Source organism: Gasterosteus aculeatus, chromosome 14 (genome assembly GCF_964276395.1).
Source record: "Gasterosteus aculeatus chromosome 14, fGasAcu3.hap1.1, whole genome shotgun sequence".
NCBI lineage: Eukaryota > Metazoa > Chordata > Actinopteri > Perciformes > Gasterosteidae > Gasterosteus > Gasterosteus aculeatus.
In genome coordinates, this window is record NC_135702.1 from 1948816 (window position 1) to 1964182 (window position 15367).

The 15367-nt window shown below is 46.9% G+C and overlaps 3 protein-coding genes across 6 annotated transcripts in view; 2 read left to right on the forward strand and 1 right to left on the reverse strand.

The window, feature by feature from the left end:
• The first annotated feature begins 159 nt into the window (after positions 1–159).
• cops4 (COP9 constitutive photomorphogenic homolog subunit 4 (Arabidopsis)) lies at positions 160–4504 on the forward strand. Of its 2 annotated transcripts, none has more exons than XM_078088787.1 (10): positions 160–402; positions 840–919; positions 1029–1180; positions 1292–1395; positions 1487–1640; positions 1759–1909; positions 2010–2180; positions 3065–3201; positions 3620–3704; positions 4052–4504. In XM_078088787.1, the coding sequence occupies exons 1-10, from the start codon at positions 206–208 to the stop codon at positions 4183–4185; spliced, it is 1365 nt and encodes a 454-aa protein (XP_077944913.1). In that variant the 5' UTR covers positions 160–205; the 3' UTR covers positions 4186–4504. The 2 variants fall into 2 exon arrangements, with proteins under 2 accessions (XP_077944913.1, XP_040053379.2); XM_040197445.2 differs by having other exon boundaries at positions 239–402; positions 3086–3201.
• An 833-nt stretch (positions 4505–5337) lies between these two features.
• Positions 5338–7429, reverse strand: plac8.2 (placenta associated 8, tandem duplicate 2). The gene is made up of 5 exons (XM_040197540.2): positions 6872–7429; positions 6646–6780; positions 6441–6565; positions 5618–5726; positions 5338–5518 (listed from the first exon to the last, which is right to left on the reverse strand). The coding sequence occupies exons 2-4, from the start codon at positions 6728–6730 to the stop codon at positions 5622–5624; spliced, it is 315 nt and encodes a 104-aa protein (XP_040053474.1). The 5' UTR covers positions 6731–6780; positions 6872–7429; the 3' UTR covers positions 5338–5518; positions 5618–5621.
• A 2361-nt stretch (positions 7430–9790) lies between these two features.
• Positions 9791–15367, forward strand: part of adamts6 (ADAM metallopeptidase with thrombospondin type 1 motif, 6) — a 40101-nt gene continuing 34524 nt past the window's right edge. For 2 of the 3 annotated variants that reach the window (XM_040197341.2, XM_078088783.1), the window contains exons 1-4: positions 9973–10725; positions 11340–11762; positions 11878–12251; positions 14785–14950. In XM_040197341.2, coding sequence (XP_040053275.2) covers positions 11672–11762; positions 11878–12251; positions 14785–14950 — 631 coding nt within the window. In that variant the 5' untranslated portion in view covers positions 9973–10725; positions 11340–11671. Of the gene's footprint in view, positions 10726–11339; positions 11763–11877; positions 12252–14784; positions 14951–15367 lie in introns of all 3 variants that reach the window. The other variant, XM_078088782.1, reaches the window with a different exon arrangement.

The following is a 15367-nucleotide window of genomic DNA, read 5'->3' on the forward strand; positions in this document are numbered from 1 at the left end:
TACAGTTTTACATTTGTGCATCTATAAAGTACATGTCAGACTAGAAGATCCGCTTTTTTACCTGCAACCCCAGAAACTAGTTTATTTATTAATTAGATTAATTAGAACACAAAAATGCATCATAATCGTATGCACGGAATTGATACAAGGTTTGTAATTCCTGGCGGTAATACTTTTTTACTGTTACTGGAGTAAGATTCTGAATATGTTTCCTGTCTTGTTGACTGGTGTCTGTCGGAGGACCGCTTTCGCTGCCGGACTCAAGCCGGAAATGACGCAGTGCTTTTGGCAGCGGAAGCCGCCGTCGTTGACACTTCGACTGGCGACAATGGCGACCGATGTGAGGCAGGAGCTTGCACAGCTAATGAACTCCACTGGATCTCATAAAGATCTTGCGGCCAAGTATGTATCGCCAATTATATATTTTAAGAAAGCAAAGACATTACTTGTTGATAGCCGCTTTATGCTTTTCCACATTGAGAAAGTAAGCGCCTGAGTAAGTTAGCTAGCAATGGACCTAGCTAAAACAACGTTAGCTACTCGGCTAAATTAGCAATACATCCAATTAACGTTAGCTAGGTTTTAAACCTTAATTGTTTGTTGCTCTCAAACCAATTTGACAGTTCGTTGTTCGACCCCCAACACCCCCTCTAAGCGGCGAGTCTAACTGACATTACTGTTATGGTAATCATGTCAGTCTGACTGGTGTTTACTAGCAACACAGTTAGCTAACAGTGCACAGTAATACATGAAATGTTACGTGTTTACCTTCTACTTATCGGTGGCATTGGTCTCCTCTAAACAGCGGTGTTGTTTGTCACCTGTAAAATCCTTTGTAGATATCGACAAATTTTGGAGAAGGCCATTCAGTTTACAGATGCAGAGCAGCTGGAGTCCTTGAAGGCCTTTGTTGAAGCGAGTATGCAGTGCCTCTTTTCTTTTACGTCATCAACATTTCTCTACAAGGTGGATTGGATGTTGGTAGGATGTGTTACCTCATTTTCTTTATTCATTTTTCTTTTCTACAGTGGTTAATGAGAATGTCAGTCTTGTCATATCGAGACAGCTGCTCACAGATTTCTGCACACATCTTCCCAACCTGCCCGACGCCACAGCTAAAGCAGTGTATCACTTCACTTTGGAGAAGATTCAGCCCAGGGTCATCTCCTTTGAGGAACAGGTAAATGCACTTCAACTCTGTTAACTCTATTGGCTGCAGATTATTACTTCATCGAAACGTCCCTTCTCTTATTGAAATGTGCGATTTAATAATGTTCTTACGTGCCCTCAGGTAGCTTCAATCAGACAGCACTTAGCAACCATTTATGAAAAGGAGGGAGACTGGAGGAATGCAGCTCAGGTTTTAGTCGGTATTCCCCTGGAAACCGGACAGAAGTAAGTAAGCAAGCTACTAACAGATTTCTTGCTGTCATTTTATTGTTGGATGTCCAGGTATTTAAATTGCTTTTTCCATTTACTCCCTTAGGCAATACAATGTTGACTATAAGTTGGATACGTACCTGAAAATTGCCCGTCTCTACTTAGAGGATGATGATCCAGTGCAGGCGGAGGCATACATCAACAGAGCCTCATTGCTTCAGAATGAGTCCTCTAATGAACAGCTGCAGATACACTATAAGGTACAGCGCCTGTGTCTGCGTTGCTGGGACTTAGTGCTTAAATCAAACATTTCAGGGACTTTGCTGTAACGCGACTGTAGCTGCTTGAATCAGCGTTTGATGGCGTTGTACTTGTTAGGTGTGCTATGCCAGAGTCCTGGACTTCAGGAGGAAGTTCATTGAAGCTGCACAAAGATACAACGAGCTGTCCTATAAGTCCATAGTCCATGAGACCGAACGTCTGGAGGCGCTCAAACACGCCTTAAACTGCACCATACTGGCTTCTGCAGGTACCACCAAGACTTGGCTTAGGTTTACATTTTCACTGATTATCTAAGTTACAAATTTAGTGTCTCAGACCAAAAATCTGAAATGATGCTTTTCTTTTAGGCCAGCAGCGTTCCCGTATGTTGGCCACTCTTTTTAAAGATGAGCGCTGTCAGCAGCTGGCTGCCTACGGTATTCTGGAGAAGATGTACCTAGACCGTATCATCAGAGGAAACCAGCTGCAGGAGTTTGCTGCCATGCTGATGCCTCACCAGAAAGCCACCACAGCAGATGGTGAGAGGAGATGATTGGTTTACCACAGCTGCTACGTACTTCGTTCAACCACACGATAATGCAGAGGTTTCATGCTGTTTAGGACGTTTTAGCACCAGGCCCGAGTGTGAAAAGTGGTCGGTGGCAGATTCCTTTTTCAGAACCACACAAGCCGATCTCAGTTGGTATTTAGCGACATGGACCCTCCTTCTCCTCCTGCATATTCCATGTAAATGAGTATCTTCACGGTTTGCCGTAAATGTTTTTTTCTAACCTTACTGAGAATCTGGCACAACACAGCGACTTGCTACTAGCGTAACGTCCTAAATAAAGTCTGCGTGTTTTAATGCGGCTTTAGAAATAAGCACAAAGGGATTCTGTATTGTGTCACTGGAAAATGGGTTTTGTTTAAGTTCCTCAGTACATTTGTCCGTCTGTTGTTTTAGTGTTGCCTCTCTGAATATCGCCATGTTCCCGTCATATGAACAGCAGGTCGTTCATATGATGGGAAGGTGCCGCCACGTTTAACGGCCTGTCGTCCTGAAAAAGGAACCTGCCACCGACCACTCGGCGTCACTCCAAGTTTTTTTATTTTATTTATTTTTTTATTTTAGAGGCATCAGCAGTGAACGAATGCAGGTGCACAGATTGAGCTTTTAAAGGTCCTTTGTTTGTGTAACGGTTTGTTCAATTCCATGGAATTTATTCTTCGTGTCAGAGGAATTTTCCTCTGAAGAGCAGAATGTGCCGTAGTAATGCATGACGTGAGTCCCGGTGTATTGTTGTTAGTAGGCACCCCGATGGTTTTTTTGTGTTCATGGGCATGAATTGTGTGATCAGTGATGATGATGAAATGCTTTCTGTTGAGTGTAAGTCATGCTGAATGATTCAATCTGACCCCTCAGTCTGTGAGGTTTCTCTTACAGGATCCAGCATCCTCGACAGAGCCGTGATTGAACACAACCTTTTGTCCGCTAGCAAACTCTACAACAACATCACATTTGAAGAACTAGGAGCACTTTTAGAAATCCCCCCCGCCAAGGTGAGACAACACTCGGATCAATATCTTTAAGTTGACCTTCTTCTTCTGCAAACAATCTTTTTGAAATAACTTTACTGTATGTGAATGTATATTAAGCTTTATACCTTTAAGTAATTACATGTTCCCATTATGAACATCTTCATTGTGATGTTAGTGGAGGTCGACCAGCTGTTAATCTCTCTAAAAATATATGAACTCATTTGTAATGTTTTTAAAACACATTTTTAAGCCCACAAAACGATTATTTACTTTCACAAAGTTGAATACTTCTTTCTTTCTTTAGTTTTGGGGTATGCACATCAAAAGCTACAGTTGAAAAAGAAAGCTGCAATGCTTTTGCTTCACAAATCTTCTTTGTGTTGCTGTTTATTTCTCATGGTGTATCCTGAGAGGTTTTTGTGGCTTTGTTCGCCTTCAGGCCGAGAAGATCGCTTCCCAGATGATCACTGAAGGGCGCATGAACGGCTTCATCGACCAGATCGACAGCATCGTCCACTTTGAGAGTGAGTCGGCGTTTCAAAGACAGAAGGAACCGGAACAACGAAACCACCTAAGTTTTACATTCAGAGCTTTAATTGTTTTCAATTCAAACTTAAAATGTCATCACGTTATCGTTAAATGAAGCGATTCATGATATTGGGTTGTTCTTTCTTTAATGGGTTCTACTGAGAACCTCAGATGATCAAACGGAAACAAACAACCTGCGTTTGTTTCTCCCCCTTAAGAGATCTTTTGAGGATTACAATGCCGTTTGTTCTGCCCTTCAGCTCACCGCTGCTTGTATCAGTCCGCTTTGAACGACACAAAATATTTGATGTCCTTTTGTTTTTCTTCTTCTACCTGCCGGCAGCCCGTGAGGCCCTTCCTACCTGGGACAAACAGATCCAGTCTCTGTGTTTCCAGGTCAACAACCTCCTAGAAAAGATCCGTTCAGCCGCCCCCGAGTGGGCTGCTCAGGCGATGGAAACCCAGATGACCCAGTAACCCCCCTCCCTCCCAACACACACACACACACACACACTGTCCCCCTCCTGGCTTAAAGTGTTGTCTTCCTGGTCAACAAACACTCGAGTCCCGGCTTCTGGTGTCCTGTCACTTGTTTGAATATTCGTAAAACTCTTTATTACTTTATTACGCCGTGCGTCCGTCAGGTGAGTGCTGAGCGCACTGCTGCCTACATGCCGACTACCGGCGACGTAGTTTCTACACAACGACGCAACAATATCTGTCAAGTGTTCCTTTGTGTAAAAACATTCTCGGTCCGCTCTTGTGAAATTCAGAATAAAAATGAAAGCGAAAGAAATCGCTCCTGGTCGAGTCATTTCAGTTTCTACTTTAGTCAAAAGTCGTTGGTGTTTTACGATTTGAATCAACATTCACGTGACAATTTTGAAATGCGGTTGAGTATTGTGGAAATTGCCAAAATCCCCAAATACATGAGGTAATATAACACATTAGGTTTGAAAAAATATTAAATAGAGAAGATGCTAATGAATGCACAGATAAAGAAGAAAAGTCAAACAAATATTAATTATTTCAATAATAACAAATGAGTTCACATATATTTTTATGGTGTTTTTGGGCCTTTTAATTGACGTTATTTGTGCGTCGTGCTGTCACGGTTCTGCCCGACCATCTGACGATGTTCTTTGGTTGAAGCGGCTCGCGATGAGATGAGTGAATATTCAGGACACGATGATGTGAAATGAGAACAAGCAAATGAGTGCACCCTCGTGCACATTTTAATTTGTCTCTGACTTTGATGCACAGCCGAATGGAATGCAGCCATCATTCAAGTCCCATGTTGGACAGACTCAAATGTCTGCTGTGAAGAATGTAAACGCTTTATTCCTCTAGACTCTGCAAACTTGCAACGTGAATTATTTGTAAACTGAAACTGTATTTAAATTGTGATAAAATCACAATAATTCCAGCTTTATTTGAACTAGGCGTCAACTCACAATAAGAATGTTTGGTTTATGGAAAACGTATCTAATAAAACAAAGTCTTGGACGGATGAATCCATCCTTTAGATGACAAACTAACATTGCATAAAGTTGGTTTTTGGTGTGGACTTAAATACCAGTGAACAAACAGGCAAATAAGAGCAACATAAACAGGGACAACCTCCACTAATTCCAATTAAGAGTTCATTTTTATTGCAATAACGTTTAAAAACAAACATTCAATCAGATAAGCTTTATTTTGTAACCGAGGCGGTAAATCTCGATGCTGATCTGCCCTCTGGGGAGCGTCCCGCACAAACGTCTTCACAGGAGCACAAAGATCACACGAGAACAGCCTCCGTCACGCCATCCTGAAGGAGTGAAGTACACAAGGAATACTTAGGAATGACGCCAGAAGCAAAATATATATATATATATAATGTGTGTGTATCTACGAGGTACTTAGTTACCCAATCAGAAGATGCCTTGCTCCTTCCTGCGGTCGATGTCTCTCTTCAGCTGGCAGGTGGCGCAGAGCGGGCAGCAGCCGACCGCCCAGAAGTCGCCGCACAGCGAGCCCTGCACACACGGGGGGGTTAGAGTAAACGTATCTATATTATATGTATACAGTACATGTAATATTAGTGGCGTACACTTAATTAAAAAGATTTAAGGAAGGGTTTTGGTTGGGAGAAAAGTCCCCTTAGAAAAAAAAAAAGATTGCAGTAATAAAAAAAAAAAATAAAAAAAATAGAAGCTGATGTCTTTACGTTTCCATGCATTGCTCCAAATAAGCTTTTAAATGTATTTTTGTATTTAACCCTGAAATATTTATAAATGGATAATCCTCCTCAGGACGGCACACGGAAGTTCAGTTTTATTACTGTGGTTTAATCTTTAACAGACGCGTGAAAGATTACACCCTAAAACCCTTTCGAGGATTCTAGATCCTTTTTAAAAGCAGGTGTGCCCCTTTGTGATTTCCCGCTAATAAGCGGCATCCACCCTCCTTTAAATAACAAGCAAAGCTAAAAGCATCACCCGATGTTTCACACAAAGGCAATTAGAGCCTCTTTGCTATCCGGTGACCCCTCTGATTATACTTTTACTAAAGTAGGCTTTTGACTGAAGGACACAGCGCAGTATTTGAACATTGAAGTAAAGGACGACTTCCTCTGGGTGTGATGTAAGATCATAAGCAGAAGTAACTTTAATCAGGACAAAAACATGCTCCAACCACAAGATGAGCCGCTGATTGTGGTTCCTTAAGCTCCGGGGATGAGCGGCGCTCACCTGGATGTTGTACTTGGTCCTGTACACGCTGCGGATGGCCATGCTCAGGCCGCACAGGCAGCACTCGTCCATGTCGCTGGCGATGGAGCAGCCGAGGCAGGGGTAGCAGCACAGCCCGTAGAGGCCTGCGGAGCAACCGAGGGAACACGTTAAAAACACAACATGCGCCCCGCGTCTCTCTGCCGGGTCGGGGGGCGGCGCTCACAGGTGCCGCAGTCGCCGCAGAAGTCGCACAGGCCGGTCTGGAACTCGGAGGGCCCGAAGCTGCCGGGTTGACGGGTCACAGCCATGATGGAGGTGATGGAGGTGATGGAGGGAGGGGGGGGGGGCGGTCTCAGGTCTGTGGAGGAAAAGGAGTTTTGTTCTTAAATATCACAATTTCTGTATGTTTCCCCCAGAAAAAGGACACGCAGCGAAGACGTGAGTCTTACCGGAGGAGTGAGGCGGAGGAAGGCGGAGGACGGTTCAGAGCGGAGTCTTTATAGCCGGTGGGAGCAGCCGGCCTTGTGTGGCGTTTTTATTGTGCATCTGTAAACACTCCCTCTTCCTCCAACAACGCTCCTCTGTGGCGAGGCGCTGAGTCACGTCGGATCTTTAGGGCCAAATGAGGAAGATAAAACATTAAACACTCAACCATATTTATGTCCGTTCCGCCCTAAACGATGGAAATGTTTGTTTTACCGTTAATAAACCCGTCGGCAGTTTGTTATTCATTGACAGCAGGCGGACCGAAGGTCGGCTAATAATTATTATTGACACAGTACAGCTATTTTTAGACGTTTTTCTTTTTATATATGCTGAAGTGTGTGGAGTGAAATGTCATTAAAACGAGATATTTAACTATATGTTAATATACATTAATAAATGCTCTTGATTCACATCAACAAAGGCCGTCTAGTCCCGACCTTAAGAACAGCTGTTTACTTTACCAATAATAATAAATAATAATAATAATAATAACGATGAGATGCAAATTAAAACCTTAATAAGTATGGCGTTATATTTGTGCCACAATCCTGAGCGCGTAATTTTAAGTTTTGAGCACAGAGAACTATATTTTAGCAAAGAAAAACATTCCGTGCGCGCAGTTTACTGAGGTGCCGTCTCCACATACTGGTTTTCTGCGCGCAGGCAGCGGTTGCTGCGCTCGCTCCACCTCTTCACGCTGCGCTCGCTCGACGTTTCACTCACGCGCTCGCTCGACTTGCAGCAGCGTTACATTTGTGCCACAAAACCAACCAATCAGAGAATTAAAGAAGGTCCATTGTGATTGGCTGTTGGTCTCCAATCACAACGCTAGTAGAACTACCTACAGCATCGCGGAAGCTCAGCGAGTTGTTGAAGTTTGCAGCATTTGTGCTAAATGCTAATGGCCTGGATTAAAACACTTGCTGTTCTCATCATTTGCTTCGGTCATGTCTGATGGTGGCTAGTCGGACTTCTAATATCACTCGTTTTTGTCTTCTTTAGGAAGCGTTGTGATTGGAGACCAACAGCCAATCGCAATGGACCTTCTTTAATTCTCTGATTGGTTGGTTTTGTGGCACAAATGTAACGCTGCTGCAGTTCGAGCGAGCGCGTGAGTGAACCGTCGAGCGAGCGCAGCGTGAAGAGTTGGAGCGAGCGCAGCAACCGCTGCCTGCGCGCAGAAAACCAGTTTGTGGAGAGGGCACCTGAGTAAACTGCGCGCACGGAATGTTTTTCTTTGCTAAAATATAGTTCTCTGTGCTCAAAACTTAAAATTACGCGCTCAGGATTGTGGCACAAATATAACGCCATAAATAAGCTCCATCTCAAATACACGTGGGTCAATGCGCTGTCCCCGATGGACACACGTGTCCTGCACAGCGAGGCCTCGCGCCGCCATCATCCGTCCCGCGCCTTCTCTGCGCGTGCACTTTATCGCGCTGATCTGCGGTTGTAAAGACGCTGCGCACGAGGGAGCGTCGAAGAGCGAAGGTCACCGGCGCGTCACCGAGACGCTCCGCGGACGCGCGCCGATTGTCTTAAGTTCCGCGGTGGGACGCGTCACTTGGCCGGTTCCGTAGGCGCCAGTCTGACCGAACGACGCGGACGCACGGCGGCGCTGCTCCCCCGCGCAGCGAGGCCGTGACGTCATGACGTCACCGGGGACCCGCCGGCACCCGCCGACAGGCGTGACGTTCCGCGTCTCAGGCTGAAAGACCACGACGTGGACGTTGTCCCGCGGCGCCCTAAGGTCCGCAGACGGCCCTGGTTCCTCGCGGTGGTCCTCGGTGATGGTGGCGGTTCCTGTGAGATCTTCTGAGGTTTAGACCTGCAGCGCACACGCGCTCACGTGCTGATGCATCTGGACTTTCTAAGTATTTATCAGCTGGTGGAAGAAGTAAATGAGTACATAGTCATTTTAGTTCAGTACTTTACATCCGGTCTGTATACTTTGAGGTACTTTACTCGAGGACTCAAGCCACATTATACTTTCACTTTCACATCTCACTGCTTATCAGAGGAAAATATTGTTATACTTTCTGCAAATTAAGAAAACTCATGATGATTTTATAGAATATGATCTCTTTTTTATGAAAGACGCAACATGACTAACAAAAGCGAAAAAAGTATACTACCAAACATTGATTCATCAATAATACTATGTAATACAGTAGTAATAAGGACTTATTACTACTGTATTACTACTTTTACTGAAGTAGTCCAAGTTTGACATTCTGTCCCTGGAATTAATCCGTTTACCTTCTAACCTTCATCAGCACCGCCTTTAAGTTTTTTTTATTTTACAACCTGCTCAGTTTTGCACTTTTCCTCGTCTTATCCTTACCTCATTTTTTATTTTTTATTTCATGTACATTTATGTAAATATTGTATTCTTATTCTTATTTGTATTTTTATTTTAAAATTGGTCGGCTTTCCGGAAAGGCAAGTATACAAGAATGTCAATACACAGGGTGTAAACTGTGTGTAAATGACAATTTAAAAAATCTTTGAATCTTTGGGGGCAGAAAGGCACATCTGCATCGACCCCCCCCCCCCCCCCCCCCCCCGAAATAAAAACGACTAAAGAAACAGGGTGCAGACAGACCCGGTGTCACGTAGGGAGGAGGAGCAGCTCCGGGAGCACGAGGGCCGGTTGTTTGCATGCCCCCCCCACCTCCCCCCTTTCCCCCCTCCTCCCCCCCTCTGAGGTGGCAGGACACCCGCTGCAAACCTCACCTCGCTTTTCTTTTGAAGCCACCAGGAAGAGCGCAGAGATTATGAAGACAGCCCCCCCCCACCCCCACTTCTGCTTGGCTGTCTGTGTGTGTGTGTGAGAGAGTGAGAGAGAGAGAGAGAGAAAGGGGGAGGGGGGGGGGGCGCTCAGGATGGCAGAGCTCGAGAGGAGATGAAAGGAGGAGAACAGCAGAACTTAAGAGCTGCTTTTTGTTGTCCTGTGCGCTCTCTCTCTCTCTCTATTTCTCTCTCTCTCTCTCTCTTTGTCTCTCTCTCTCTCTCTGTCTCTCTCTCTCTCTTTGTGTCTCCCCCCCCGCCCCCCCCGCACAGTTGGAGCCGGAGCTGACGATGAAGATGCGCGTGGTAACTATCCTGTTAACACTCCGCGTCCGGTGCGAGCGGCACGATATCGGTCTGCTCCGTTTCTGTTCCTGCAGGTTCCCGTGTGAGCGCTTTATATCCTCTCAGGGGAGCAGACTTTAACAATATATATACATGTACATGTATGTGTATTTATACATAAATATCTATTTATAGTTACATACATGGAGGGATTCGCGTGGAAGCGCTGCAGTCTCGGAGACGTTTACGCGCTGGATCCACGTGCCTTGCAGCTCGGAACCGCCGCAACTTTCTGACGCCTTTTTACGTTTTTTAATACTTTTTTTTTTTTTTTTTACTATTATTCTTTTTTGAATTTTCCTGAGGGGTTCGTGTGTGCGTGCGTGCGCGCGCGCGCGCGCGTGTGTGTGTGTGTGTGTGTAATAATGCACGCGGGCCGGCTGCCAACTGTCTGGGTCAGAGTGGCCAAGTAAGTAGCGCTGTGTGCGTGGAGGGCTGCAGCCCGAGGGGGAAAACGCACGCACGCACGCACGCGCACTACACCCACGCGCACGCATGCATACACGTGCACGAACGCACAAAAACCCACGACGTGCACGAAAGTGATATCCCCGCGGGCTGAGTTATTGCGGTTGAATCCCGGCTTGAGGTCGTTAAACTGTCAGTCGCGTGTTGGATTGATGCGCGCGCGTTGCGACAAATGCGTCTGACGTGTCTGGAGTTCGTTCCCGGTGATTTGAAGGTAAACGACGCGTTTGATTGAACCCAACATTTATCGATCGTCGCGAGAGAAAAAACACCGATTAATCGTTTCAGTCCATTTCGTTTTGAATTGATTATCTTTGTGTTGTTGCTGGTTTGAAACTATAAATCCTTTGAGAGAAAATCCTTAAGAATGAGAATTGTCTTAATGAATTGGTTCATGAGTTGGCATAAAATAGTGGGAAAAGACGACCTGAGCTCAAATTGGCAACTTCTGTCCAACCAGCAGTTAGAGGTCTAAATATGATTAAAAGCAAATACTCAAACAACGGTTTCTGGCTCCAGATTAATGTGTGAAAGTGCTGTTGTTGGTTTATTTCATTTTACATTGAACCTCTTTGGATTCTTCGACACAGATGAAATGATCCATCGTTTGATAGATGCTCCGCCTTAATCACCACTGTCATAATTACTTCCATGTGTCAGTCAACTAATTGTTTGTGTTTGTGCTTTCTAAATCAATCCTAAAATATGTTTTTCAATAATTCACCTGAAATTTACTGGCTATCGTTTCAGCTGTTGGACCAGTAATGATCTCACTAAAGCCACAAGCCCGATAGATCATTTCACCCTCTGATTGATTCGCCCCCGCAGGAACGCAGATGGATCGGTCCAGACAAGCTTCCCGCATAGAGCTTCCTGTTGTGGGCTTACGGCTGAGAGCGACTCGGTGTGCCTGATGGATCTCGGTGTTTCCCGCGAGCCGCTGACATGAACCCAGAGGCCACTGAGACGCCGAGGCGCTCGCCATCGGGAGGAATCTGAGAGCCTTGGACGCGCCCGCCCGCCACGACCACAGCCTTCACGTCAAGAACACGTCCCCCGTGGACTCGTTATGGTGCGGCGTCGGACCCGCCGCCTCCTCCTCCTAGCCCGATTGTAGCGCCCTCTACCCTGCACCCCATGTCACACCTCACCGCCGAATTATGGAAATTTTGTGGAAGACGCTGACCTGGACCCTGAGCCTGGTGGTGATGGCGGCTTCTGAATTTCAAAGACTTTCGCACAACTCTCAAGGTACGGCGCGTGGACGGGTGGACGGGTGGACGGGTGGGTGTTTTCCACAGAGCCGCATGCTCACCGTCCCGTTCTTCTCTTCTTCTTCTTCTTCTTCTCCTTCTGCCGTCTTTAGAGGAGTTCCTGTCCTACCTGCAGCACTACCAGGTGACTGTCCCGGTGCGGGTGGACGAGAGCGGGGAGTTCCTGAGCTACACTGTGAAGCACCACCGGCCGGGCCGGCGGAGACGCGGGGTGCCGGACCCCCTGGACCCGGACCCCCCCCACCACAACCCCCGGCTCTTCTACAGGCTGTCGGCCTACGGGATGCACTTTCACCTCAACCTGACGCTCAACCCCCACCTGGTGTCCAAGCACTTCGCGGTGGAGTTCTGGGGGAGGGACGGCCTGGAGTGGCGCCACGACGCGGTGGACAACTGTCACTACGTCGGATCCCTGCAGAACCAGCGCGGCGCGACCCGGGTGGCGCTCAGCAACTGCAAGGGCCTGGTGAGCAAAACGCAAACAACGCTTTTACTTCTCTCTTAACTTTTCCTCTTTGCCCCCGCCGACCTCACACCCTCCCCCGATGCTAAAACTGGGAGAGAGACCGAGGTTGGTGGTGCCCTCAAGGCAGCCGCTCGCTCGGAGGACGGGGATTAAACCAATTGCAGTTTGCTTAGCAGGATCTTGGCTTGCCTCCACTTGGCAGGCTGCGAGCGAGGTGAGAAGGAAGAAGAGCATTCGAGTATCACGCTTTGTCCTCGGCGGAGGAGATCGTACTTGATCCTCTTCGTGTTCTGTTAAACGATCGTCTGATTATGCCGTCTTAGCTTTTGGTCCTCGGGCTTCTGTCCGCAGGCTGCGTGACCCCCCCCCCCCGGCTTCTCGGCACCAATCGAGACGTTTTGACGGCTGTTGTGCTTCAGAATAACTCTAAAGAAGGAAAGAAATAGGCCCCGCTTCTTCTTGGCAAACGTAATCGTGTGGAGAAAACGTGAAGCCAAATGTGTTGGCAAGACCCCCACCGAGTGTCATAAATTGAATTAGCATTCACTTTTTTTTTTCTTTTTTTTTTTACTAACAGCACCAAAAATGGACAAAACTGTGTCTGCGCTTTTAATGTAATCAGCTGTCTGGACGGTCTGAGGCCGCTGACGTCACGCACTCATCGAGTGTGTTTCTGTCTGCGCTTTGAGGGATTTGTGGTCACTTGTTAGTGTTGTCGGTTTGTGCAGAGCGAGGTGGTGTTTTCTACGAGCAGCACTTGGCTCTGACTGCACACTAGTAACTAACGTGTCGCATGGGTCATCGGGAAGGTACTGGTTATTTAAAGGAATACTTCACAGGTTTCAGGCTTTCCTTCAGAGCCACACAATAGCTCCTGCGTGTGGCCCGTGTGGACGTTAGAGCGAGGGAATCCTTACCTCCGGTCATGTCTGTTCAGGCATTTGGGTCTCTATCTACTATTTACTATTGTCTCTAAGTTTCTGAACAGATCTCTAAAGCTTCGTGTGAGGTTTGAAGCACGATCATCTCGTGCAGGTGGACTTTGCGTCAGTCTGTATATGACTTAAACCTACTTTATCTCTACTGACCAGCAGGGGGCGACTCCTCTGCTCCCATAGACGTCTATGAGGAAATGACTCTACTTCTCTGTAGTGACCAGCAGGGGGCGACTCCTCTGCTCCCATAGACGTCTATGAGGAAATGACTCTACTTCTCTGTAGTGACCAGCAGGGGGCGACTCCTCTGCTCCCATAGACGTCTATGAGGAAATGACTCTACTTCTCTGTAGTGACCAGCAGGGGGCGACTCCTCTGCTCCCATAGACGTCTATGAGGAAATGACTCTACTTCTCTGTAGTGACCAGCAGGGGGCGACTCCTCTGCTCCCATAGACGTCTATGAGGAAATGACTCTACTTCTCTGTAGTGACCAGCAGGGGGCGACTCCTCTGCTCCCATAGACGTCTATGAGGAAATGACTCTACTTCTCTGTAGTGACCAGCAGGGGGCGACTCCTCTGCTCCCATAGACGTCTATGAGGAAATGACTCTACTTCTCTGTAGTGACCAGCAGGGGGCGACTCCTCTGCTCCCATAGACGTCTATGAGGAAATGACTCTACTTCTCTGTAGTGACCAGCAGGGGGCGACTCCTCTGCTCCCATAGACGTCTATGAGGAAATGACTCTACTTCTCTGTAGTGACCAGCAGGGGGCGACTCCTCTGCTCCCATAGACGTCTATGAGGAAATGACTCTACTTCTCTGTAGTGACCAGCAGGAGGCGACTCCTCTGCTCCCATAGACGTCTATGAGGAAATGACTCTACTTCTCTGTAGTGACCAGCAGGGGGCGACTCCTCTGCTCCCATAGACGTCTATGAGGAAATGACTCTACTTCTCTGTAGTGACCAGCAGGGGGCGACTACTCTGCTCCCATAGACGTCTATGAGGAAATGACTCGGTCTTATGGTCTCGGTCTCTAGTTTCAAGTCTTCTTCAGCACAGCGTGATGTTCATTTAGTGAATTATGGTCAATTTAGAGTCAAACAGACCATAAAGCAGGGGATGCTTTGGGGCGGGGCTACACGCTGATTGGCAGGTCCCTCCTCGGCATTCAAGAAATGAAAACCTTTGTTCATCGGTTGTAAAATAAACACAACATGGCGACAGCCAAACTCCAAGCCGGCGAAGGCAGAATTTGCCAAAATGGAGCCCTCGTGCCGTCAGTCCACAAACTGGTGGGCGTTGTCACGGCGACTAAGTCCACTTCTTGTCTGCAGTCAAATCGCCCCTCGCCTTTGACGGCATGCAATTGCTAAATGAAATTCCTGTTCTGTCTTAGCCGACCGTTCAAGGTAAACTGATCTGCATCGTGGAACAAAGGGGGGGAAAAGGGGGATTGCACCTTTAGTAGAATAAAAATGATGAAGAAATGTAAAACACGTGTTTTTGGTAGAACTTTTGCTAGAATTTCTTTCAGCAACCCTGTATGCTTGTGTTTGTAACCTGTCGGTTTCCCTGATTTCCTCCCCAACAAGCACGGTGTCATAACAACAGAGGAGGAGCAGTATTTGATCGAGCCATTAAGGAACATCTCCTCCAGTGAATGGAACCTGGAAGAAGCACAGCAACATGTTATTTATAAAATGTCTGCCATTCCCTCACCACAAGAGCGTAGCCAGGAGCTCAGCTGTGGCATTTCAGGTTGGTTAAGCCCGCGTCTGGGTTGGGCTTTGTGTGGGTAGAGCTGACGTAGAGGAATAACTTCACACAGCAGGTTAGGGGGGAAGTGCTGGTTTGGTTGTAGGCCCAGGTTCTGGTGGACATGACCGGGCCTCTTGTGTGCTATATTTGCTCCTGGCCGGGACACCTTTCATCCCGCAAGAGAAAGCTTTCATAAAAAAGGCCCCTCTGTGCACGAAGAGCTCTTGGCTCAGGACTTTTATTGAAGCACAAATCCTATTAATAGAATCATGTTCGGTTTCAAAGAAACTCCAACCAAAGACCCGCGTCCGCTGGAGACTTTGACGGATTTGGAAAGAGGACCAGGTGGATGTGTAGGTATTTGGGCCAAGCTCTGATAAGAAACAGCAAAGGCTGTGATCACCTGGAAGCTCTCAT